General features: G+C 34.2%; 1 protein-coding gene across 1 annotated transcript; it reads left to right on the top strand.

The window, feature by feature from the left end:
- Positions 1 to 407: 407 nt before the first annotated feature.
- On the top strand, positions 408 to 24059 carry l(2)09851 (WD repeat-containing protein 1 l(2)09851). Its single transcript, XM_069845390.1, has 8 exons — positions 408 to 601; positions 3004 to 3137; positions 6098 to 6244; positions 9381 to 9588; positions 11337 to 11508; positions 17117 to 17285; positions 20166 to 20333; positions 22307 to 24059. Exons 1-8 carry the CDS (start codon positions 445 to 447, stop codon positions 22442 to 22444), a joined length of 1293 nt encoding a protein of 430 aa, XP_069701491.1. The 5' UTR covers positions 408 to 444; the 3' UTR covers positions 22445 to 24059.
- Positions 24060 to 25925: the final 1866 nt, after the last annotated feature.

Consider the following 25925-nt stretch of genomic DNA (forward strand, 5'->3'; position numbering starts at 1 on the left):
TTGTCGCCTCAAAGTTCGGAAAGTTCCTGGAAGCGTGTTAAAAACACGTTACTGTGAGTGAGAGTTGAAGTTCGTCCCTGTGTTCAATATCAAAGAGGTGAGATTATTATTATTATTATTATTATTATTATTATTATTATTATTATTATTATTATTATTATTACTACTACTACTACTACTACTACTACTGAATAATTATTATTATTATTGTTGCCCTTATTAATTTTTATTTTTTACTCAAAGGGCCCAATTTTTACTTTCGCCGGGGGCCCCATATCATTCTTGATTCGTCCTTGTCTTTGAAGCCGGGAAGAACAGGCCAGAGCCACCTAGACAAAAGAATCTTCTACAGCTTAAAGGAAATTTTAACATCGGATGTTGGCGATTATGGTAATGGTTCGTGGTTCTTGAAGTGTGTAGTTGGTAGGAATTGTACGAAGTACGATGGAGGGTTCGGAGGATGTAGAAATGACAGAAAATGATAATGATGAAACAACTAGAGACGGAAACGAAATTTATTTACCAGGACAGCCACTTAAAGAAAATGAAGAACTAGTATGTGATGAGTCTGCGTACATAATGTATCATGAAGCCAATGCTGGTAAGATTTTTACTCCACGTGGTTTTGTTTCGAGCTCGAATATGAGTGTATATCGCTCTTATACTGTACTGTGTGTTTGTAGTTAGATGGGATTAAGTGGTCACGTTAGGGAGAAAACAACTTCAAAATTGTAGCACACCGCTCTGAAGACGAGATCATTGTGAAAGACCTACCCTATATACTTTCGTTTCTTGTATACCAGAATATGGTTCCCAACCGGGAAATACTAGCGCACAGGTAGTGCTTGGGCCTGTTTCTCAAAAATACTAGTTTAGTAGTTCACCAGTGACTAGTTACCAGAATATATTTCACCAGCTCTAATGGATTCTGTTTCTCAAACTATATTACCAGTCTAGTAATTTGTGACAATTTTTCACTAGTCACATGATCTCTTTCACTAGTCAGCTGATTGAGTTCATTTGTTTATAGTCATTGGCAGGTATTGTTTAGGTTAGACAGCTCAGTTTTTTGTGTTTTGGTTTTGCTTTCTCTTTTCGGTTAAAATTCCATCAATTGAAAGCAAATTAACTATACTCAATATGATTAATGAATCAAAGAATATAGGCTACTATTCGGTACTTTTTCAAGCACATTAAGAAAAAATTATAAAGTAAACGAATGGACAAAAAATATTGTAAAGATTATGCATAGGTTAGGGACACTTACTGGCCCAACATTAAGAAAGCAACTTTGATGAGTATCAATTCAAATTCACAGTATCAGCACAGTCTATTATATACAGTCACGAAGCTTGAGTTGTGAGGGTGCTATGAACAATAGACTGACCCGGTACTATTTCGCATTGTATGTAATGAGGCGATATTAGCGATCCTAGTGGTTAGCAACTATCTATGGATGCATATTTACTACGTATTGAACTTCGTGACTGTATATACTAGACTGTGGTATCATAATATAAACATATTATGTAGTTAGTGGGTCTACTGCCGACATGAATGCCACTTATAACTTAATGGAAAATTCGCTAATTTTTTTTTTCAGTTTTACATTTGATCTATTCATAAATTAATGTCGTTTTATATTTAATTTGTAGGCTAAAGTTGACAATGTCAGAAGAACTGGCAGTGGAGGAGGGAAACCAGCAAAATTCACTGCAGTTGATGAATTGGTATTAGATTATTAGGAAAATATTCTGCATGTGTTGCTGGTCTAGGACAGAAAGACCTGATGACATTGGAAAATAATCAACATCCCAATTTGTAGAGTATTTGAAGCTTTGCTGATAATGCATGACTTTTATTATATGTCTTGTTATGGCAGGTTCCACTATATTTAAAAACTCTCCAAGCTTTTCAAAACTCAAATTATGTTTATTCAACGATCCTCGCAGCTGCAGAGGTTATATCAGTATCGCCGGTGTGCCGGAATTTTGTCCCGCAGAAGTTCTTTTACATGCCAGTAAATCTACTGACACGAGCCTATCGCATTTAAACACACTTAAATGCCATCGACCTAGCTCGGGATCGAACCCACAACCTCGAGTATAGAAGGCCAGAACTATACCAAGTATGCTACCGAGGCTGTCTCCAAGCTTTTCAGCACTTTACCTAAACTGTTCATTATATTTAAATAAATGTTCCCGTAAAGGAATAATAATTGTTCTTTCTCGATATATTGTAGTTTTAGCTCTTCTCACAAAACTTCATCACTTCAGTCGGAATCACTAAACCACATGTATTAAAAAAATAAATACAATATTTTGTTTTGATTAATTATCTGAGAAAGGTTGTCACTGGTAACTGATAATATAGAAATCACCAGTCTTTAGAGTCTTGTAGGAATATTTCTGTTGAATACTAGGTTAAACGAGCGTTGAGCGGTTTCCGCCGATTTTGGAATAGACACCGCCGCGGTTAGGTTAGGTTAGGTTAGGTTAGGTTAGTTTAGGCTTTTATTATCCCGTCAAGATGAAGGTGAAAGCGATTGAGTGTGATTTTTTGTTTTCTATGTTGGCAGTTCAAGTACGTCGGTGTCTATTCCAAAATCGGCAGAATCCGCTCAACACTCGTTTCACCGAATACTAGTATAATCAACTAGATTAGCATTTTGAGAAACAGAATCACTTATGAACTGATGAAATCTACCAATATTACTAGTCTGTAAACTGGTAACTAGTACTTTACCCTTGTAGTTTCTAGAAATACATACTTGTAAAATAAACTAATATTACTACTGTACAGACTAGTATTACTAGTTCATGAGTTTTGAGAAACAGGCCCCTGGTGATTTCGGAAGTCCGTTTTACATATACAGAGAAACAAAGGAAATAGGTCTATATCTTCATTTCCTTGGTATTTTGGAGATAAGAAAAGTAGGCCTATATGGAATCTTCTGGGAGAAATTGTTTAGTTATTAAATTTGTATACTTCTGTTTATTTCAGGATCACCATGTCTCAGTTTTGATATTGTCCACGATACCCTTGGAGAGAAGAGAGAAACTCATCCTATGTGCGCGTATATTGTTGCTGGAACTCAGTCTGCACGAACTCACACTAATAATATATTAGTAATGAAGGTAAACGAAAGAAATTTATGCTAAATCTTTAAGTATGCTTACATTTGACCTGTTTATTAGTTAAATAACAATGATTTAGAAAGAGGGAAGAGGTGGTTTATTTCGTCTACTGTCTCTGGTAAAGTGTAATTTTGGGGTAAAATTCTAGAATCCGGATGACAACATGAGCTGTTGTTGCTCGAACGCAATAGCGTGCATATAGCACTAACAAAGACAGAAACTTCGTTAATAGATGTCTGTTAATGGCAACCATTAAGGTAATGCGCCAACTTACTGAAAAAAATTCGTTTGTTGCGTTTGGAGTTTTATTATAGTATCGTTCATTTGTCTGCATTTCTGAATTGATAATAATCAAATAGTGTTCTTATTTACTGCTAGAGCACATTATTTCATTGTAGTGTTCTGGACTGAACCTGAAAATGAAATAAATAGCTCTCTCTGTTACTTAAACTATGGAAAACATACCTGGTTGATTATTTTCTCAATTTGATGAAGTGTAAAGCTTTTCATACTGTTGGACTAACAAAATAAACTTCATGTCATTCATTTCATTTAAATGCCTTCAATATTATAGCGATTGGAGAACTTGCGATTGATGTAATTGTCATGATCTTCTTTATTTCATCATGGTTCATACAGAAATCCATTTAGAATTATCTGGCCAGAATTCTGGTTGGAATGTGGTCATGTGGACAGAGGCAATACGGCCAAGTGGGCAATACTCCATTTAGAATAGTGCAAAGAATAAAAATCCGAACCCACTGAATGAATCCGTTCCATAAGTGAGCGCCTACCTTTACTCTTACTTCCCTTCTCTCTTCCTCTCTGTGTCTTTCCATCTTTTCTTCTTTCTTTTCTTTTTTCTGTCAATTTTCACATTACAAACACACATTAAATTGTAGATGTATTCACCATCGAAGAAGATACAAAATTCTAAGCAGTGATACTGATCAAGTGATCATACTTGAAGATAGTAGTTCAGCACTTAAACAACACAATCATAGAGGCATCCGAAAAAAATGAGAATAAAATATTTTCAATACAGTGTGGTATGTGACATCACAACTGGCATAGAATGCCAAAATGTGATATACAGTTAAAACTAACTTATGCAAACCAAACCAAAAGTCATGTAAATAAACTGAGAAACCAACCTAAACTAAAACTAAAATCGGTTCATTCAAAATTAAGTAAATAAGCTAAAAGTAGCCTGATAAAAATAAATATAACCGAAACAAACAGTGGTCCCGAAAATCGTGTAAACTATGTATAACTTGAGAAAATCGAACCTAACCTAAAGCAAAAATCATTGAACCAAAAAAGTCGCGTAAAAAGATAGACGTGGCCTGCGAAAACTGAACATAAAAAAAATTCATTTAGTCATATGGAACTGTTGATGAGTGAATGCATGGAACAGCTTAAGCTGTTATCTGGACTCTAGACTTTACTTTTAGTTTTGGGATGGTAGAAATATAAATGATCACTTGAATATGTAAATATTTCATAAACAGTTTTCAGTGCAAAAACATTAATTAAATACAGTTGTAAGTCTTCATTTACTATAGGATATCGCTTAATTTTCGTCAAGTTTTCGTCAAAATATGGCGCCAATGACGTCAACGCAGTGACGTCACAACATGGCCGACGTAAACCAAAACAATAAATAAATAAAACTATCAAAAAAAATTTAAAAAACAAATTGATGATATCCCATTCTACAATATAACCCAACCGCTCTTATCCAAAATACGATATCACCAAAACAATTCACGATATCCCATACTGGAACAGAGCCCATCCGCTCTTATCCAAAATATGATATCGCCAAAACAGTTCACGTTATCCCATTCTGGAACAGAGCCCATCTGCTCTTATCCAAAATAGGATATCAGCAAAACAATATCACAATATCCCATTCTGAAATATAACCTATCCGCTGTTATCCAAAATACGATATCACCAATACAATTTACGATATCCCATTACGGAATATAACCCATCCACTCTTATCCAAAATACAATATCACCAAAACAATTCACGATATCCCATACTGGAACAGAGCCCATCCGCTCTTATCCAAAATAGGATATCAGCAAACCAAAATCACAACATCCCATTCTGAAATGTAACCCATCCGCTCTTATCCAAAATACGATATCACCAAATCAATTACAAACATCCCATCCTCGAATATAACTCACCCTCTCTTATCCAGAATAGAATATCAGCAAAACAATTTCAAAACATATATTCATCTCATGTCACTAAAATATCACCTCAACGATCATCATCGTTGCAGCCCCGATACCCCGCTTTTTGCATCATGTGCTACACGTCGGATCATCATCGGGGCTTGCAACCCCGATACCCCGCTTCTATTGGTGATTTTTGTTCTTTCGTTGCCGAGCTACCAGACGAGGGATCTATTTGCCAAACCGTTAAACATTATCATGTCGTAGCTCCTATGATAATAAATCAAACTCACTGTAATTCAGCAAATAATTGAGCAGCAAATAACGTCTTCGTGTGTTTTCTGCGAATGCCAACGAAAGAGCCAAAATGGCGGGCGATTATATTAAGTATTTATCGAGCCTTAGGAAATGTATGACGTCTTCATCAGCAAATTACAAGACGCACACGTTTAAATGTAGCCGATCTGCAACGTGATTGGCTGCTGGAAATTAGAGTGACGGGACTATAGCTAGCATCACTCACGACAACTTAGCTTGACTATGCTGGGAACACAAATTCAACTAATTTCGACTCTTTCTGATCAACTTATGTGGTGGACATCTGATATGTTAAAAATGATGAAACAGTACATTTCTTGCAAAATTCCTTCCTTGAAATAAAATAAATATCAGAGAATGCATTCATTTACAGTTATATTGTTGTCTATTAACAGTTTACCAGTTTTGAGCGAAGGAACTAAATATGTTGTTTTAAATTTGTTTCTTAGATGTCAAACATGCATAAAACGCAAAAGAATGAAAGTGAAAGTGAGGATGATGAAGATAGTGAAGAAGAAGATACTGAAGATGAGAGTAAAACGCCGGCTATGGAATGTGCTCGAATTAAACATCAGGGTTGTGTGAACAGAATAAGAGTAAGCATCAATAACATGTTGGTCTATTTGAGGGCATTTCTTTTACAGTATTGCTGCTACTGCCAACACTAACACACCCACCATAATAATAATCATCATCACCACAACCACCAGCTTTATTTATTTACATTGTCAAGAAAATCTGATGCTGGTAACATGTTTATTAGTAGAGTCTGGATGTTTAGCAAAATACCTTTTATTACTGGGTAGACATATGTCAAAGTTAAATAGATTTAAATGCATTTTGAGGTATGTAGAAGTGGTAGAGCAAATTTTTATTTTGCCTATTTAAACCCTTGCTGCTTATTTTAAGAATTAAGGTCAATTTTTACCTTTTTTGTCTTATAAATAAATTGGATGTTTATTTATTTGCTATTGTAAGCTATTTTAACAACCAACATTTTATTGCCTTCAGTTTAGACTTCTTATGTGCAAGTTTAATGTTGACTATTCCATAATTGTAACAGTTTTATAATATAACCTATTTTATTATTCAAATGAAATTAGTACGCTAAAAATTCAACCTATCCAATTGCCAATAGTAAACAGTGCAAACTGGGTTGTCTGAATACTGGCCTACACAAAATGAAACAAATCTGTCAAATAATAAGAGTTCATGCTATAGTTGTGGTAGATAGACGTGGATCTATAGTGGCTTGTATCGAACATGCTCTGATTATGTCAGTTGGTGTAGAATGATTTTTTTCTGTGATGAAAACTTTTATATCTGATAGAAAGTAGAATCTAACATCAGAAAATCTAAATAATTATGAACCTTGTGGTAATGTGTAACAAATAAGGTGTGTTGCATGAATATTTTGTAAATTAATTGGTAAAATATATTATTCCTTTCCTTAAATCTAGTTCCTATTTCATGTTTTTATTTGACTTCTTTGCCTGCCTAGTTTAAGTATTATAAATGCGTAAACATCGGTCCCCTATTTATTATTATTATTATTATTATTATTATTATTATTATTATTATTATTATTATTATTATTATTATTATTATTATTATTATTATTATGCACGTATGGGCAAATCCAGAAATGCATATAGAGTGTTAGTTGGGAGGCCAGAGGGAAAAAGACCTTTAGGGAGGCCGAGACGTAGGTGGGAAGATAATATTAAAATGGATTTGAGGGAGGTGGGATATGATGATAGAGAATGGATTAATTTTGCTCAGGATAGGGACCAATGGCGGGCTTATGTGAGGGCGGCAATGAACCTCCAGGTTCCTTAAATGCCAGTAAGTAAGTATTATTATTATTATTATTATTATTATTATTATTATTATTATTATTATTTATTATTATTTATTAGTCTAATAACATGCTGAATGTTTCTCTATGATTGGGATTGTAGTAATCTTCCACAAAATTGGGACGTCTGTTTTGGATAGATTGCCGATAAAAATTTATACAAAAAAAGGCATTACAGGAAATTTATTATTTACTGTTTTATGTTACATTATACAATTTAATCTCTTCAGAGTTGCTTAAACCAGTTCTACTTTTCTAAATACTGTCTACTGTCAAGGAACTTGATTTTTTATTTACCATTAGTTTATGAAATTTTAAGCAGCTGATGTCTTGTATTACACATCCAAAATTGCCCAAATGGATGGCAGAATTAACCTGTTCCTGTTATCTGTCCACTGTACATTTAGTAAAGAAAACACTCATTCATTGTTGGAATTATACCATTGTTCAGTCACTGTCTATTTCCTTACATATTAATTTATTATTATAGTGTTAATTTTCTCACATTGGTATGTGTAGCTTATTATTATTATTATTATTATTATTATTATTATTATTATTATTATTATTATTACACTAGAACTTAATTTTTGTAGTGTGAAGAAAAAAATGCATGCAAGAAAAACGTATAACTGAAATTACATTTAATAACATCTGCAATAGTATTTGAAGACTATATGGGGCAAGTTGTCAGTTTGGTGCCCAATCATTCACAGAAAAAGAGTGGTAAGCACAAAAAGCCTCAGGGTGCAGATTAAGCCTTCGGGTCTCTCCTCCATACAAGAGGAAAAAATGGACTAGATATATATATATTTTTTCTAATGCCATTAGGTTGTCTTTCGTCATTTATGGTCTCTCCTGGCAGTGGCTTAGGTGTAACCCACTTAACTTTACGGTAAAGCCATCTTTCAATCTTTAATATAGTACTCACATTTATAGCAAATATTCTTGAAGAATGTGAGATTATTTGTAGAAAATCTTAGTTGCTTAGAGCCAAAGCTGGCTTATATATTACGGTACATTTCAAACTCCAATCCAGAAAATTTTACGACATTGACTTACCTTGTTCTTCCTGTGTGATATTCATTTAATAACACATGATGATTTTACAAAAAAATCTGTTATTTTGGACTGTTTGCACCTAATGAATAAACCATGTCCTCAAATTGTGATAACTCTTCCAGAATATGTTCAGTTACATCATGATGTTTCACTGTTTCTAAAGTACAGTAGTAACAGCATCATTATCGGACACAAAATTGTTGGAAGCAAGCATGAGCAGCTACGAATTTTGAAATGGGTTGCATCTTAACGATGAACACGTGCTGTATTTTCATGTTATTACATTTTATGGCAAATCTAATTTTGAAAAAAAATTGATTTAGAACGTATAACTCTAACATTTCATATCTCCTGGGATTTAAAATACGAACATGTGAAGGGGGGAAGCATATAACGGAAATCAATTAACATGGAAAATATAGGAATTTTGCTGGGACGTACGAAAAAACATGTAAGTGTGAAAAACATGTAACTGAGAATAAATTGTATAAAAGAAGTTTTACTGAACTCAGATTTTTGTAAATTAAATCATGAAGTTAAGGATGATTTAGGAAATGTTTTAATTTCAATAACTGATTCATGAAGTTTATAATTTATTCAAGTTTATTTCTTGTCCCTCAGTCTTGTCCATCTTGTGTTCAGTATTGCTGTTAGTTATCACGGTGTACACTACTGTTCAGAAAATGTAGTGTTAGAAATGATGCATGCGTTGTGACAGATGTGTCAGCTTACTTAGTTACAAATGATAGATGAATACCTTTTAGTGTAATGTGTGTGACATTTATTCCAATTTAATTTCTTATGTTGACTAGGCTGTTACTCACAATGGTATTACTTTGGCAGCTACTTGGTCTGAATTGGGACGTGTACACATCTGGAATTTAACAGAACCTCTGCAGGCTGTGGACGATAAAGCAGCCATGGCAAGGTATAAAGATGCTCCACAACCAACTCCATTATTTTCATTTGCTGGTCACCAAAGTGAAGGATATGGGGTAGACTGGTGCCCTACTAAATCAGGTAAAATTATGTTTTATTTATTTATTTATTTATTTACTCTGGTAGAGTTAAGGTCTTATGTTTTACTTATTTATTTAATCTGGCAGAGTTAAGGCCATCAAGCCTTTTCTACCACACCACCAGAATACAAATAGGCATACATAGAAAATAAATATGCAGAGAGAAGAAGCAAATAAGAAGTAGAAATAAAATTACAAATACAAAAAGCAGAAGTGCAAAAAGAGGGGAATCAAAAAAAATATATACAGTGGAATCTCGTTAGCACGTTCCTCATTACTACGTTTTCCTGTTTAGTAAGTCTATTTTTGGAAGTCCCAGCCCCAATTCCATTAAACACGATTAAAATTACCCATTTACACATTTGACATCTCCCGCTTACTGCGTTCAAACTTGGCGGCCGGTGGCCGTATTGATGAACAATCTCACATGCATGCATTCTCTCTCCCACTCTCACCTCCACTGCCTATGCCAACACAGGCACGCAGCATGCTGCTACTTCTTTTCTGTTAGAAGAAGACGGAGGAGGAAGAAATCCGATAGTATCGTCAGTAACGTGTTTCACTGTTGGTGGAAGTTTGTATGTAAGCCACGAGTTTTTATGCCAAGGATAAGAAGAAAGGCATATTACGAATGAAGAAAAATGGAGCATAGTTCAAGAAGTTGACTGCAAGAAGCACGTTGATATTGTGCGGAAACTCAACATTCCTCCATCAAAACTGGATAGTGAGCAAAAGAAAAATAATCAAAGCAATGTATTTAGAAGAAAAAAGCAGCAAACGAAAACGTGTATGTGAGGGCCAGTTTCCAGAGCTAGAAAATGTGTTACTAAAATGATTCAAACAAGTCTGCTCTTCGAATACACCAATCGATGGCACTGTGGTTCGTGCTAAAACGCACATTTAGCACTACAGATGGGACTTTCGGATTTCAAAGCTTCCAACAGTTGAATTGAAAAGTTCAAGAATCGTCACAGTCTAACGTACAGATGTTTCCAAGGCGAGGCTGCAAGTGTGAATATTGAAAAATACAGCACTTCTATCCATTATAGAAAAGTACAGCTCCAATAATGTCTTTAACGCAGAAGAGAAAAAAAAGTTTTTCAGTAGTATGTTTTCCTGTATATGACACTCAAATTTTTTTGTCCTTAGAAAATCGTACTAATGAGATTCTATTGTATTCAAGTAGAAAGATAAGATCACAATGGGCACAAAAAGTACTAATACAGTATAATCATCATAATCATTTCACGTATTAGACCTAGGGGTCTGTTACGGTCTCTATCCAGTGCTTTTTCAGTCTTCCCAAGTTTCTTTGGCCTCTTGGAGTAAAGTGTAAGATCAGTTCTGGCAAGTGGTTATAGGGCATCCTGGCAACATGTTATAATACAATATATTGACTGCCTAATATATTTATTATGTTTCGAATACAAAATAAACGGAATCTTATTTATTTTGCACTTCATTCTGCATAAAATCTCAATTGACGAAATTTTTGTATTCAATTCCATGTTTCCATATATATATTTTTTTAATACCATATATATCAAGCGTGAAATATACTACTGTTATGCGGCAACAAGATGATTCTTGGCCCTCTCTGGGCTGTCATGTCATAGACTTATTTATTATTTGTTATTTATTTTATTTATTTATTTAGTATTAAAAGTGTAAATTAATTTTGCAATAAAATTACCGAATTGTTCATCATTGGCATTTTTGAACTCCTAAATAAATTTCAATGTTCTTCAGGAATGCTTGCAACAGGAGACTGCAAACGGAACATTCATATATGGAATCCTGATGAAGGTGGCAGTTGGCATGTTGATCAGAGACCTCTAGTTGGACATACTGATTCAGTGGAGGATTTGCAGTGGTCGCCAAATGAAAGAAATGTTTTGGCATCCTGTTCTGTTGATAAAAGGTAAGTATGTTAGAGTGTCTTTCCAAAGTGTGGTCTTTTAATCGTTCTATGTATTTGAACTTGTGAAGGACAATTCAGGCTAGTGTTTCAGACCTACTTGTACAGATGTGATAGAAAGATTTTTCAAAGAGTTTGGTTTAGAATTTTAAGTGTTTTGCTTCTGCTGATGGAAACCTCTGCATCACAAGAATGCTTGCCATACCATAAATTATGAATAAAGACTTTCTACTCCCTTACAAAGTGTTATGACTATGATCCAGATTTGCAATAGAACCCCTATTTTTGGTAACCTCCTTTTAATGGTTTTCCACATTTAACATATTTTCACTGTCTCAGTTACAAATTAAAAATATAGGTGAAGAAATCTGTAATTCACAGATGTTCGAGTGAAGTGGCTTATGTCATCTTTGTGCAAGTGGAGTTTTGTTCCCTAGGTGAATATGCAAGTTAAATTCTACAAAAAAGTGTACAAAATGATGAAGGATGAGTGGAACAGAGAAAAATTCTCTCCGGCACCGGGATTTGAACCCGGTCATCATATGATGATGCAGAATTTCTGCATGGAAATATATATACTTCGGTACATCATAATAATATATGATATGCGAAAAAATAATCACTTTGTGATTTAAAGACGGCACTTACTCCGTTGGATCCCGGCCAGTTAGTCACTCATAACGAGTGCACCTCTGAACATGTATGGACATTGTGCCACTGTCATACATCTGTGATGCAGTGTATTAGGATAGGCCACTAGAGGGAACCCAAGAGATGGAACTTAAACTGAGACGATTCAATCAATCCGACATCGGGATGGGAATCTGGTGTGGCTTAGTGGATAGAGTGTCAGCATGTAGAGCTGAAAACCTGGGTTCATATCCTGGTGCCGGAGATAATTTTTCTCTGTTCCACTCATCCTTCATCATATGATGACGCAGAATTTCTGCACGGAAATATCATATGTACTTCGGTATATCATAATAATAAATGTGCAAAAACCAAAGGAATACTATCACTTGGTATCTTTTTTTGTGTAGAAAATTATTTGCTAAGGTTCCGAAGTTTAATTTTTGTTTATCTCAAAACTCATTTTTATGACTTAACTCCCTTTACCCAAACACCATCGAATTTGTTTCTACTTTTTTTTTTTTTTTCAAAATACTGAATCTGTAAATAAATCTCTGTTCTTCCTTAACCAAACCAAATTAATGGCGCACATCAGCTTTCTTTTTAGGACTCTCAATTTGTTTATAACATTATCTTCCCCACACTTAAAAACTTCTTTCTTTTCTGTGCTGGTTACTCCAGTGTACTGTATGCAACACCTGTTTGCAAACAAGTCTGAATTTACAATCTGAGCTGAATGTCTGGATTACAGCACGATAAATATTCTGGCTTGCTATTGTTTTCAAAAGGATTATTATAACGACAGAAGAAATGGTTCATGCTACCCCACACTCCACCCTCTTTTATAGAATTTCAATTCTTGGGCTGTTAAATGCTTTTATCGCAGTATCTGAAAACTAATAACATTACTGGCTACCTGTGAGTTTCTCTTAGTGATGGTCTGTGTTTAATGTATGTAGAACGTGAATTTTTAAATAATGTACACTTTTGCTAAATATTGCTACAGACGAGTTGCTTATTAAAAATATGTCATAAAAACAGTAAATCATATTTGTTTAATACAGATAAAAACCATACTTCTTGACAGTTGCTGTAGTTCAGGTGTTACACTAATTGTGGCTGTAATAACCAAATTTAACTGTATAAACATTTTCCTTTTAGATTGTAACATTCAACAAAATTATATAGTATCAAAAATTTTTAGTCTCTGTCGATTTAGTCGATTAACTGAACCAATTAACCAGTTTTAAAATCTGATTAACTGATCAAATGTCTTTTAATCGATTAAGTGAACTAATTAAGGAAACATAATTGCCTTGTGAAATCTGTGTAGCACAAAATCTGTAAACCAGACTTTTAAGGTATGATTGACTGTAAAAATACGAAAATATATTACTTCTTGAAGTTAACTTTATAACACATATGGCCAGTTTTTCCAAGTAATGTTTAATTTGGCTTAACAAATGTTAAATTAACAGCTGGTTTATTTTTAACGTTTTGTTAAGATGTTTTCCATTTTTCCAACACAGTTTTATTTAAAATAACCAACACTTAACTTTAACTGTTGTTAATACTATTCTAACTACTCAACAGCAGTTGGTAATGATTTTGCATATGTAAGACAACTTCTTATTGGCTGATATTATTATTTAAATTCTGTACTGTAGAGTAAGTCATGAAACATGTATAAAATCGTAACCTGCTACAGTAGCCATAATTCATAAATGATTGATAAATGAAAGTTGCATCGACTACTATTGAATAATAATAATTATTATAAGTATGGTTATATTTTATAATGCTAAATATGAATTTCTGTTTAGAAAAATCTCAGCATTATGACCACCAGGTGACAATAATTACACGAATGTGTGTGTAGTCAACTGTACACAAAACCCCAAGGAGAATTCCATATCATATAAAATTCTCTAATTCAGGTCCATGTATAAATTATATGTAATTTCGTCCTAAAGAAGCAATTGCTGCTGAAACATTTTATTATTTACTCGCTGCGTATTTTGAAGCACTATTGACATCGGCTACAGTTGAAGAGCCAGTAACATAGAATCTAGAGTTAATAGTAGCTGGTGAATTGGAACAAGTGGCTTATTTCTGTTTGTAGGATATTCAAATCTGACTTCAATTTCTTGCCACGTTGAGATCGCACATTTCCTCAATATTAAATGGATAATAGCTCAGCATCGAAATAAGCGTCAGTATGACAATCAGTTGACATATAAAGATTATCTTCCCTATATTAATATTCCAAAATATCTTTTAAATCATATATTACCAGTCTTATGGCCGGTTTCACAAAGCTTCATTAAGGTTTTAATGATTCATTGATGTATTTACTGGTTTATTAAATCATTTTTATATCTCACCAAGCATCTTTAGCCTAACGAACCAGTAAAACTATCATTAAATTAAGTGATAGAAATTTCCGTCTTTAAATTTTTAATTATTCATTAGTTGCAATATAAAATGGCGGAACGTTTCGACGCAGAATTGTTATATCTGGAACTGCTCGAAAATTGAGAGTCAAATGGAGATAATGTTAACCATTTAAAAACCGATCATTTTGAAAATTTGAATGACACAAAAATTCACAAAAGATACCGCGTCACGAAGATCGTGGTACCGGTACTCAAAATTTTAGAAGAAACTGATCATAGGTTAGAATATCATAAAAACGGCTGAGACAAAGCTGAAACTAGTCAACTAGGTAACATACAACTGAGTTTTATTTTAAGACATGAAAGTGATTATTATAACTACATACCGGTACCTAAGAAATATTAGTAAGTTAATACATAATGTGCATTTGAAACATAACAAAACTTAATTGGTATATTAACTTTCATTTATTAGAATTATATTATAGCTAGCGATAAGATATGTTTGCACTGGCTTTAAAACAGAAGCGAAAGAGCTGGATTCTTGGAATTTATAATCGTTTTCTTTCCGATGGAAATTTAATTTTCCAGCAGGATAATCACCCCACGCACACCGCCATAAACGTTGAAAGACGGTTCACGGAAAAGCATGAAAAAAGAGGAGGATTGACAAATATTGAGACATCCCACCTCAAAATCCAGATCAGTTCTGGGATCAAGTTCTGGCTACCTGGAAAGATTTCGCTAAGGACCAGAACTATTTCTGCGATCTGGTGGACTCAATGCCCCGAAAATGCCAGGCAGTGATAGACGCCAGTGGCATGTGGACAATGTATTAGATCCACATGTGTATTTCTTTTATTTTTCTTTAATTTGTTTGTTTATCTTAGTTTTATTTCGGGAAGAAAATTGATCTTCCGAGAGTTTTTTAAATTCTCCTAGTGGAGCCAGAGTTGCGAAATAATTCGTTCCACTACACACAATTAAAAAAATGAAGAAAGGTAACATGTATAAAAATTAGTTACGTTAATAAAAAAATTGTTACCGCCGAGAATCGAACACAGGCCCCTGGGATGGCAAGCCAACTCGCTACTGACTGCTCCATCGGAGAGTCATGACGTAACCAGCGCGACGAGGCACATATAGCTGCTCGGCTTGAAGTCTATGGAGACAGTGCACATATAAACGTATTCGTGTAAATATTTTACTGTTCAGTACTAGTTAATATTTCATTTGGACTGATTTACTGAAGCTTGGTGAAACCGGCCCTTACTCTAAACATTCCTCAAAGAGAAACATAACATGTTATTTTCACAACTTTTGTCTGAACAGCTGTGGTGTTATCCGCCATGTTTAACTGTTTGTTAAATGAGTTAACGGCCTGAAATCCTACATTTAAAGTTAACAAACGGTTAAGAATCTGTTAAGCCAAGCTGGTGTTGAACAAATGGAAAAACTGTATTTAACAAACTGTTGAAGGTGTAACAGTCGTTAAGTGTTCTAACAATACTTGGACAAACCGGCCAATAGACCCGCTTTCTTCAAACTTTGTTAAAATGCACCGAACATAGCGTTAATTAACTGTAAGTTAAAAGTATAAATTGCTGTTAAAAATACTGCGTTTCTTCAACTTTGCATTTCACATTTTAACATTCTGTTTGTTAACTCTCTGTTAGGACCAGAGATTCTAGAGTTTAATCATAACCTATAACCAAGTATAGGCTCAGTTCTGTTTCCTGAACTCTGACAATTGTGATTCTCGCTTGTTTCCATTGTTTGATTCTGAGAGGATAGAAGTCTTTCTATTCTCTCATGTTTGATTTATGCTTTTTTCCGTCGTCTGTATCACAATAGCATGGAGTGGCATATTGGTATTGCTTTTGTGAAATGGAAAACACTGAACAAAAGAAATCGTGGGACTAATTTCTCTTCATTCGAGAGAAGCCTTCTGCTGGAAATAATTTCGCAGTATAAATCAATTATTGAGAGTAAACAAACAAACGAATCTATGTTGAAAGCGAAAAATGAGGTTTGGCAGAAAATAGCCTATACCTTTGTATGAACTTCTGTTCTGTCAAATCACTGAAATCATCCCCTCTGTTTATGTATTCATGGATATCATTTTCTAAATAATCAAGATATAAAAGTTCATCTATTGGACCAGCCATATTAATATTTTTATGCTAACAGAGAGTTAAATGATTTAACTGCATGAAAATGGGCAATTAAATTAACATGGTTTTTAACAGCCTGTCAGTTCTAACAGTAGTTGAACAAATGCTTCAACTGTTAAGTTTACAGTTAAAATGGAATAACACACTGTTATAATTTAACAAAGATTGAAGAAACCGGGCCTTATTGTTAAAATGTAAAACTGTAAAGTTCCAAACTTTATGTTAAAATGTATTAAAAAAAAGTCCATTTTAACACTTTTAAAGTTTTAAGTTTTACAGTTTTATATTTTAAAGAAAATATGAATTTGTGTTTGTGCTGCTAAGGAAGTGAGATTGAATACTTAATAATGTATAAAGGAAATTGCTTAATTTTGAGGTTCAGAAGATTAACTTTTTGTTTGGTCTGTTCAGCATCCGTGTCTGGGATACTCGTGCACCAGCTAACAAGGCGTGCATGTTGACTGCAAGTAATGCTCATACAAGTGACGTCAACGTCATCAGTTGGAATAGAAATGAGCCTTTCATAGTATCCGGTGGTGATGATGGGATACTGCACATATGGGACTTGAGACAGTTTCAGGTAATTTATTTGTCACTTTATTAATTTAGAATTCTGTTTCCAATTAATCTCTAATCCACTTTGGCATATTATTAATATTTTTACAACCACTACTCCAACAACAACAACAACAACAACAATAATAATAATAATAATAATAATAATAATAATAATAATAATACCGGTAATAGTAATAATAATAATAATAATAATAATAACAACAACAACAATAATAACACTAATATAGAGGGAGAGTGAGGAAGACGGAAATGGGGAAGGGAGAAGAAAAACGTTTTTTGTAAGAATAATAAGGAATAATAACTCTAATAATCATTATTATTTTTTTTATTAACACTAAATGTGAAAGGGATAATAATTATGAATGAGGCACGTAGTGTGTGCATGTTACTTGTGAATTATAAGTATCTTTGGTCACATATTAGCCACTAGTGTAGCTCAGTCAGCTAAGGCACTTGCCTACTGATCCAGAGTTGCGATCAGGCACGGGTTTGATTCCAGCTTGGGCTGATTACTTGGTTGGATTTTTTCCGAGGTTCCCTCCAACTATAAGGCAAATGTCAGGTAATCTATGGCGAGTCCTCGGCCTCATCTTGCCAAGTACCATCTCGCTATCACCAATTTCATCGACGTTAAATAACCTCGTAGTTGATACAGTATCGTTAAATAACCAAGTGAAAATGGTCACATATTTTTAACGCGAATATTTGCGAAATTATCACTTACATGATAACCGCAAAAATTGGGCTATATCTTATATACCTATATTATCCTCAGATTGAGGCTCCGGCTGATATGTACGATGAGGGACATAATAGTTGAGTGACTCGATTATTTTCTAAGACAAAGTATACCACATTGTACATGCTCCGAGCCGATAGTTTGTATAATGACGAGATATTCACTTTGCTTTTTTGTTTAAATATTACATATCTGTGCTGAGAAGGAATTAAAACTGTAGTCTTTTATGAACTGCGCTACAGATCTTGAAACATTTTCGCCTCTCAACACTTATGTCCCTCACTGCACATCTATTATCAGGCAGTATATCTCACTTGACGATGTGTCTCAGAGGAAGAACAATTGTTTGTATGTATCTAAAGTCTGATTAGTGTAATATGTAGCTAGTCAGTGATATATACAATGGAAGGGAAAGGAACTGGCCATCCTACACCATGACAGTCCTTGTAAGGGACGAATCCTGAGCGTATTATGATTAGAAAAATCAAATACCATTTTGTTCCTTTGCGCTGAGATTTTCCAGAAATAATTATTTTACATGATAAATTTTATCGTATTATCTTTATAAACATCTTTACATTAGAGTTCTCAGTTCCAACAAATAATTTTGCATAATTTTTCTGTGAAGTTTACGGTATTAAGAGTATTCTAATACTTCATTAAAAACACTTTAAGTAATGAGTATTTGGTGATGCTGCTACCAGATGCATGCTTCAACATCAGGCCTGACTACAGCAGGCTGTAAGGGCACTCACCTCGTGAATAAGGCCTGATGTTGACATTGACTACATAACCATCCCACTGCTGTGGGAAAAGGGTGCTTCCATGCATTGACAAATTCTACAGTATTTACTCTGATATTAAAATTTTTTCCACTAAATAAAAAAGAAATAACGCAAAATGACAAAGGAATATTTTGCTTCTTTGCTCTTAAGGATTTACTCTGTGAAGTACCGTCATTGAACACCTTCCATTCTGTATACAGCGTGATTCACGAGAATATACCGTCACTTATGGAGCTTATTTCCGAAGACATTCTGAGCAAAAAATATCATATAAACATGTGTCCTAATCTCAATATTTTCAGTGTTACATTAATTTGAAGTTGTTTGTAAAATACTGTTGTTATTTAGTTTTAAGGGTAAAAAACTATTACTGATGAAGAATGAACTATTCAGGAGTATCATTTCTATAATTAGCTGTTATTCTGAAGCTAAAAATGTGTTGTGAATTCCATAGTTACTTCGAATAGAATTTTTTTTCCATTTTTAACTAGAAAATTACATTTTCTCTTACATTGCCAACAGGCCATGACTGTTTGGCCAAGTACCGCATAGAATTGGAATATATCAGTCCCCTAACTGCCCATTGTGCAACTCAAACCAAGAAATGGATTCGGAACACCTCAAAATCTGTGCTTCAGTGGCTGACGATGACAATATCTTTGAAACATATTGGAGTGCAAGAGGTCAAATGACTTTGTCAAACGCCTGGCGTTAGAAAACAACAACATATTTGTTACGCATTTTTACCACACAATTGTTACAAATCACGCCACTCTTGTAAATTCCTCAGGACTGTACATTAGGATACATAATTAAACTGTAAAGAATCAAGTTCCTAAAATCGTATAATTTGTAACAATTTTTGTGATAAGTGCTTAAGTATAATGTAATTTTTAGTTAAAAATTGAAAAACAAAACTTGTACAAAGCAATTAACAACACAATTTTAGCTTCAGAACACTAGCCAATTAAAGAAATGTTACTCCTGAATAATTCATTCTCTATTTATAATATTCTTTTATCCTTAAAACTAAAGATAAAATGTATTTTACTAAAAGCTTCAAATTAGTGTCAGTCTGAAAATATTGAGATTAGGACCCGTGTTTATATGACATTTTTTGCTCAGAATGTCTTTGGAAATAAGCTCCGTAAGAGGGGGGTAAATCCTCGTGAAAATGTATAAAGAGAAAGAAGTATATGTTAACTTCATATCACTTATTTCTTAGCTTTGTTTAGAGGTTAGTGTAGTTTTTAAATATTTATAATTATTAACTTCTCTTTATACACAAACTCACTTTATAAATATTTGATGATAATGTTATACATTAAATTCGTTTCACTTTTTCTCCCTGTGATAGACTGGATCCCCAGTGGCAACATTCAAACACCACACACAGCCAGTGACAACAGTAGAATGGCATCCCAGTGAAGCTACCGTGTTTGCTTCTGGAGGAGCCGATGATCAGATTGTGTTGTGGGATCTTTCTCTGGAGAGAGATTCTGAGAATTGTGATGATGATGTTAAAGTAAGTTGTCACTTGTTTCAGTTTTTGGAATTTAATCTCCAATATAATCATCTGCATGTTATCTAATATACGGAGTATCTGGGATTTACATTACTAATAAGAAAATTTTATAACTCAACAACCAATAAATTGTTTGCACTTCGCATTGCTGAGCTTTTAAGTTTATGCTTGACGTGTATATCCAGCCCTTTTATTTATCTAACTGTATAAAAGTGAGCATTTCAAAACATGTTTCTTTTTAATCCAGAATTCTATTCTTAATATCTCATTATTGACAAAAAAAATCTTTGCACGAGAGCCCATGGAGGGCCAATTCCTATCAACCTATTGCTGGCCTCACATTCACATGCCTCAGCAGAAGTAAGTGATCATCCAACCAGTATGAGGGTAACTTATGGTTGTTACCTTGTTTATACCCGAGTCATTACAGTTGGCTTACAAAACTGGAGTTTGCTACTCACTGTAGCTCCCCAAATTCATCACGATGCTGGAAAGATTGAATGCAGGGTTCATTCCTTAATGCTAATTTAAGACATGACAGTTACAATGAGAGACACTGCCTTTTTGTAAAAAAGATAAAAAAAACGCGAACAGTGTATTTTTCAGATTCTAGGTTTCCTCTGGGAGGAAATTTATATATTCAAAATGACTGGAGATATGCATCCATTCATAGTGTTCTGTCCGAGAGCAGGTCTTTCACTGGAAACCCAGCATTCTCCAGTCTTTCCTATTTTCTGCCTTCCTCTTTTTTCCTCATATGATCCTTATATCTTAATGTCGTCTATCAATGTGTCCTTCCCCAGCATCCCCCTCCTGGACATCTGAATCGAGGGATAATTTATGTCCGGAATCTTTTACTGTGGAAAGACTCATCATGCATGTTTGCAGTTTTTCTTGGGAAAGGTAAATGCGATAGCTTTTCGTTGCTTTCCACACACCACTCTCTCTTTCGCATCTTAGAAGATCCCAGGGGGCCCCCGCATGGAGGTGAGGAGAATGGACTTGACTAATTAGGCCATCCGGACTTCACTGAAATTCACCGCAAGGGTTAAATATCAGTTCTATCAGGGTTTTTGACTTGATCAAAGACCAGGAACTCCCAATTAGCCTTTGCCCCTCGACTGGAATTAATGATTCTGAAAAAGGATGGAATTGATGAGCATCTGTCTTAGAAGCATACATTAATGCAATGAATGCTTCTGTTTATGCTGTAGATTAAATCTTTTCCTCATGGCCTTGAAAGTGTGACCTACAGACAGTCTTTAAAACCTCCTGAGTCCTGAGGCATTTATTTTATTTTTAAAGTTAAATATAATTCTACACTTAAAAAAAAAGTCACTGACATGAGGAATAACACTGAAAAAATTCTGCACGTTACAGTTAGGGTACAAATGCAGGTATATTATACTGTACTTCGAGTCTCTGCACATACATTTTATATCGTAATCATGTATGAAGTATGGTATATCTTTTACACTGTATTCTCAGGACTCAGGAGGTTAATTAATGAATCATATATTTTATGCTCCTGCTAAACAAGAACTCTTTTGTGTCATTTGAAGAATATCACAAAATAAGTTCTCTCAAAATTTTATTTTTCTGTATATGTTCATGTTGGGAGTGTTAATTCATTAAACTCGAACTGTGCGATTTTTGAGTTACATTTACTGCTCATGATCTTAATGAAAATGTATGCATTATCTTTGTAACGCTTGTTTTTAAGTCTGAAGATGTACTTCAGAATATTTACATCACATAGTTATTAATTCATACATTGTAACACTTGTATAAATGAATGTGCCTATACTCTTCCATGTTAAATTTGTAAGTAGATGTTATTAGCTTCATATTCTTGATTTTTATTCAAAGTTTGAGTAAAATGGCTGTCTGAATAATTATGTTAGATATTTAATAAAAAATGTATGTATATGTGATTCGCAAGTTCAAGTTGTAATAATGTCTTATCTTCACAGGATGTACCACCACAGTTGCTCTTCATTCATCAAGGTCAGACTGACGTGAAGGAGCTACATTGGCATCATCAACTTACTGGAGTAGTGATCAGTACAGCTTTGAGTGGGTTTAATATTTTTAGGACAATCAGTGTGTGAATACTTCAACAATACATCATAAATTGCATTCCATCAGTAACTCCGAATTATTCTGCATTTTCCCCCACGATTTTTCATCCCTTCTTCACTTCTTTGTTATTTTGCTTTCTATATATTTGTTATTTATTTCTCAGTAATTTGGATTGATTACAATTCGTTTAATGTTACGAGAAGTAAGTTTATCCTTGTAGGCACACAATCTACAAGAGAGAGTCATTAAGTTACAAATTGAAGTAGTGACCTACATTTTTTAATGAGGTGCCATGGCAGTATTATCAGTGTGCACACAAGTGAAACAAAGAGCAGCATTTGCAAGATGGCAATACCTCTGCATGGTGACTTGATCTGAGCATTGATGCATGCTTTGTTTCAGATTGGTATTGAAGAACCCAAGCCTCATCACCTGTGAGTACTAATTTATCTCGTTTACTCAGTTCAAAATGCTAACCTGTTGTACATTCGCCTCCGTGACAATTTCCACTGGCTGACCAATTCGGTGTTCGATACTTGTCTATCAGAGAACTTCTGCACCCAATTGTGGACAGCTTGACTGAGAGGCAATGCTCACCATACACAGGCAGCATATCCTTTTGCTGTCAGATGTTTTGCCCAGAAAAATTGCACAACAGAGCTCTGCTCGACAACAGTGCACTCGCGCAGAGGTGCTGCAATCTTGCAGCTGCTGCTTCTTTGTTTAGCTTGTGCATTGATCACCTTGACACCTAGATAACATGGCCAGTTTGCAGTAATAGCTTCAAGTGGCTCATTTAAAAATGTAGGTCATTACTTTGACTTGTAACTCACTCGCCTGTGTATGTATGCCTACGCTAGAGTTGAACAACGATCGAGAAAGCAAGACTAACGCACCTGCAAAGCCGGAAACCTGCATGACAATATTGACTACATCGCGTCATTGATGTAAAGACTGCTTATGAGCTTTTCAAGACTTCGGGAATTGTCGAGTCTAGAACATCAAGCAGCCTTGAATCGTCACAGTTGTTTATACTCACAGACCAGACTGAACTTTTAGCTGTTTTGGCAACTGTTATATAATTATGTATAAACAATCAAGTAGCCTATTTGAAACATCATCTCTACCTTTCAGTGTATAATAATCTGTTCCCCAATCTTTATATAATTACTAGGCCCTTATTAAAAGGCTAGGAATTTTCTTTTCGTATGTTTGAGATCAAGTGTACAATCTCAAGTAAAAAAAAAAATATATTAACACTTTATTTAGTGTTATGTTTTATGTTTCTTAGAAATGCAAATTTATTTGAGAATTGTTTTTTTCTATTTATGTAAACTTAGGTAATATCTGATAACACTGAACAACAAGAATTTTGCTCCGACTTAAAACATTGTGTCTCTTAGGGTTTGATGTGCGCTGAATCCGAAAATGCATCTCTTTTCTTCGTATCATGTAAGGTTTTTAAGATATACTATGATTTCACTTTTCGATAAGCAGTCCCCCAGGAAACGTCTGGCGCTGGTTGGGGGTATAAACCAAAACAAAAGCTAATGTATTTTATGAGTTTATGACTTATTTACGGTTTATTATGTTGTTGGAATGTTATTTTGTACTTCTAATAAATAAACAGATATTGGTCCCTTCTTTTAAGTAAATTTCATAACAGTTCAAAGTGAAGTCTATGCAATGAACAAACAAAGGTGTGGTTTTCAGTATTTAAAGGAAAAGTTTACCATTTTGAGTGAAGGAAAATTAAAAGAGGGCATTTTCATCGGTCCACAAATTCACAAAGTTATGGCTGACCCTTTGTTTGAGGAAAAACTTTCTGTTACAAAAAGAATAGCATGGTGCACTTTCAAAGACGTTTGCTCAAATTTCCTTGGAAATTCTAGGGCTGACAACTACATAGAACTTGTTGTGGAAATCATGTTAATTGCATATGACAAAATGGAGTGTAATATGTCTCTCATAATACACTTTTTACGTTCTCATTTGGATTTCTTTCCTCCTAACTTTGGAGTGGTAAATGACTAGCGGGGAAAGATTTCATCAAGAAATATCTGAAATGGAAAGGCGATATAAAGGAAGATCATCAACCTTGTTGGTTCCTTGTAAAATACAGTCCCTGGTCTAGTTATGAACAGAAGTCATCCAGAAAATTATTTTAAATGTAAGTTCAAATTCCGAGATATTTTATTGTTGTTGTGTTTTAAACTATGTTACATCACTTTTGTATCCAGTACACATTTTGCAAGTATTACGAGGAATTTTGAATAGTGTGTTGTAATTTTATAGTAGCAGCGAAAAATTAAAAACAAGTTTTGTCATAAAAAATTCAATTCATTTTCCTCGGAAAATGGTACATAATGGGTCAATTTGGATTTTAAATTCAGATGTAGGGCACACATATTAGTAATATTCATCCACTTATATTTCAGAGCAAAACAAAAAGTAAAAATTTGTTGTTCAGTATAATACAACCGGAACATTTTGATAACTACGATACTGTTTTGTTTTTTTGTCTCAAACATTTCTAATGTTATGTATTTCAATTATGTATGTTATTCTAAGTTACGAAATCTTTCCACGCTGACCAAATGCTATTTTGAGAATGATGAGCATGACTCGAAGCGCACGAGAGTTACGAGACGGACTCGAAAGACAAGTGCAACGAACACAGCGAGCGCGAGAGGCAGTTAGTTTTGTTCGTCTCTACCCTACACACTATTGCGTCTGTGGGGAAGAATGAAGGCTACCATCACAAAATAGTCGGTTGTTGCTATGGATCTGAAGGTTAGTGATCTTCGAATCATATAGGCTGATGCCAATTGAGATTTTCTGTATATTATACTGTCCGCATAATAGAAGAATTTGTATCTATAGGTGAAGGTATAAAGTTTTGTAGAAAAATGGGTGATTGTTCCTTTTAATTGAGGACATCACCCGAATAAGGGCATATAGAGCAAAATGTAGTTCTGATATAAATTAATTTCAGTGTTTGTCAGCTGTCAGGTTCATCACAGTTGTGTCATTAACACTGTTAAATTATACTTTTTCGGCACAACTATGATGAACTTTACAGCTGACAAACATTGAAATTAGTTTATATCAGAACTGCATTTTGCTCTATACGCCCCTATTCGGGTGATGTCCTCAATTGTTTTTACTTTTCAAATTACCATATTTTCTCTAATATCCCACGCACTTTTTTCCTCCAAATATACAAGTAAAATGTAGGAATGCATGGCTTATTCGAAATGAAGTTGGCAATATTGCACAATTTTCCTCCCATGCAACTCCTGAGGTGGTAGTGCAGGCCATTATCTTCCCGCAGGGGTATTTTAATTGTTAACATTGTTAAATGGCATTTGGATTAGCAGTACATGTGTTAGAATCAAGTTCAAATGTGATAAGTGTATAATTTGTGAGTCATATATTTTCATTTCTGAAAATGAGTACCACTGAAGGTATGAAAAAGCGATCCTTTATTGCAGTGAAAAACTTGAAATT

The sequence above is a fragment of the Periplaneta americana genome, chromosome 14, assembly GCF_040183065.1.
Source record: "Periplaneta americana isolate PAMFEO1 chromosome 14, P.americana_PAMFEO1_priV1, whole genome shotgun sequence".
Classification (NCBI taxonomy): domain Eukaryota; kingdom Metazoa; phylum Arthropoda; class Insecta; order Blattodea; family Blattidae; genus Periplaneta; species Periplaneta americana.